Source organism: Protobothrops mucrosquamatus, unplaced genomic scaffold, assembly GCF_001527695.2.
Source record: "Protobothrops mucrosquamatus isolate PMUCROS unplaced genomic scaffold, P.Mucros_1.0 scaffold1399, whole genome shotgun sequence".
Taxonomy (NCBI): Eukaryota; Metazoa; Chordata; class Lepidosauria; order Squamata; family Viperidae; genus Protobothrops; species Protobothrops mucrosquamatus.
The window spans coordinates 372421-374149 of NW_015387584.1; the positions used below are offsets into that span (position 1 = coordinate 372421).

Sequence of the window (1729 nt, forward strand, 5' to 3'; positions counted from 1 at the left end):
ATACATTGGCCTGAGCTGTTAAAGACATAGAAATGATTGTGCCATTTCTGTAGTAGGAATGTGCAAAAAGGTTTCCTTTGAATCAGTTTGAGTATGCAACTTCGCAAAACACCTAATTTCAAGCATGAAATTGCTTGTTTCAGGGATTTTACAATGATTGTAGTGGTTCATTTCATTCTCAAAGGATGTTTTTATGCGTGAAACACGCTTTTTGCCTATCCTATATATCACTGTGCCCTCAATTTTATATTAAAGCTGCTATGTCTAATATTATCTCCAGCCTCTTCGTACACGATTATGGCATAGTTTTTTCTATTTTTCCTAATGTTTTTCTATCTTGCAGCTTCAAGACAAAGCCACAGTGCTGACCACAGAGCGGAAGAAGGCAAGTGCCTCTTTTTAGTAAACCTGGCTGTGGAATCGGGTGATCCTGGGATATGCATAGAAATTATCTTAGCAGAAGATCTGCTAAGAGAGATCCAATTGCTTGTCCTAGATAGTTTGTGTTCTTGGTGGATGAGTTCTCTTTTCTTCTTTTGACAGAGAGGGAAGACTGTGCCAGAGGAGCTGGTGAAACCAGAAGAACTTAATAGATACCGGCAGGTGGCTTCACACGTGGTAAATACAGGATCGATTGAGAAGATTATCCTAAGAGTCCAGAAAATTGCTAAATTTCTTTAACACTGCTGATGAATTTCCTCATTGATGTCTGATGGGAGCACATTTAAATTAATGATAGTTCTCTACAATTTAGATATTGCTGTGCTCTGGATTGTCTGAGAGATTATATATTCTTCAAAAATACGGAACCTCTTCTATGCACCTGCTACCTCTACATCAATGTAGCACTGCATCTTGGTCTTTACTACCAAATCCAGTGATGTACTACTGATGTTTTGCTTGTAATTTCAATCTTGGTTCCTCTATTTCATTTCTTTGGGCAATTATTTTGCCTTGTTGATGCTGGATTTCCTTTTAGCTTTTTCTGCTAATGTTGCAAGTCTGAAGTAGAATAATTATCACAGCTTGCCAGGATAAACACTGCTTAGTTTTTAGGAGCATCATCAAATAGAAATATGGACTAAACACAAACAAACATCTCTCCACACACACACACACATACAGAGGCACCCACCTTTTGTAAAAACCTCCTTTTATGTTGCTGGTCAGTGAATAAAATGAGAAGGCTTGGAATGCTAATTGCAATTCTTTTGTGTTTTAAAACAGGGATTGCACAGTGCCAGTATCCCTGGCATCCTTGCTCTTGACCTGTGTCCTTCTGATACCAACAAGATCCTAACAGGTATGTTAAGACTTTCTGCTTCATTCCCCCCCCCCCAGAGTGCTGTTTATTACTCCCTGTTTATATTTGAAAAGATAGTAGCTTACAACTCATTTTCGTGTTGCTGAAGTCTATTTCCCTGGAACACTAGTAGTAATGTTACTGCAATATTACGCCAGTAATACGTGTTTTAAATCAACCACTGAAGAATGTTTTTTGTTAATAGATTCTGCTGCTGAGCTGCTCTGGTTTCTTAGTTTTGTCTTGTTCGCAGGTGGTGCTGATAAAAATGTTGTTGTCTTTGACAAGAGCTCAGAACAGATCCTGGCCACCCTGAAAGGTCACACGAAGAAGGTCACCAGCGTCGTGTTCCACCCATCCCAGGTAAGAGCTCTGGATTTTCTGCAGGATTTTTCCGTGAGAAAATCTCAGACTGATTATATTTAT

General features: G+C 39.0%; 1 protein-coding gene across 1 annotated transcript in view; it reads left to right on the plus strand.

Moving 5' to 3' along the window:
- LOC107292643 (pre-mRNA-processing factor 19) overlaps window positions 1-1729 on the plus strand; it is a 12512-nt gene that overhangs the window by 5659 nt on the left and 5124 nt on the right. The window contains exons 4-7 of the mRNA XM_015821754.1: window positions 344-385; window positions 544-618; window positions 1228-1303; window positions 1557-1666. Of these exons, the coding sequence (XP_015677240.1) occupies window positions 344-385; window positions 544-618; window positions 1228-1303; window positions 1557-1666 (303 nt within the window). The remainder of the gene's footprint in view (window positions 1-343; window positions 386-543; window positions 619-1227; window positions 1304-1556; window positions 1667-1729) is intronic.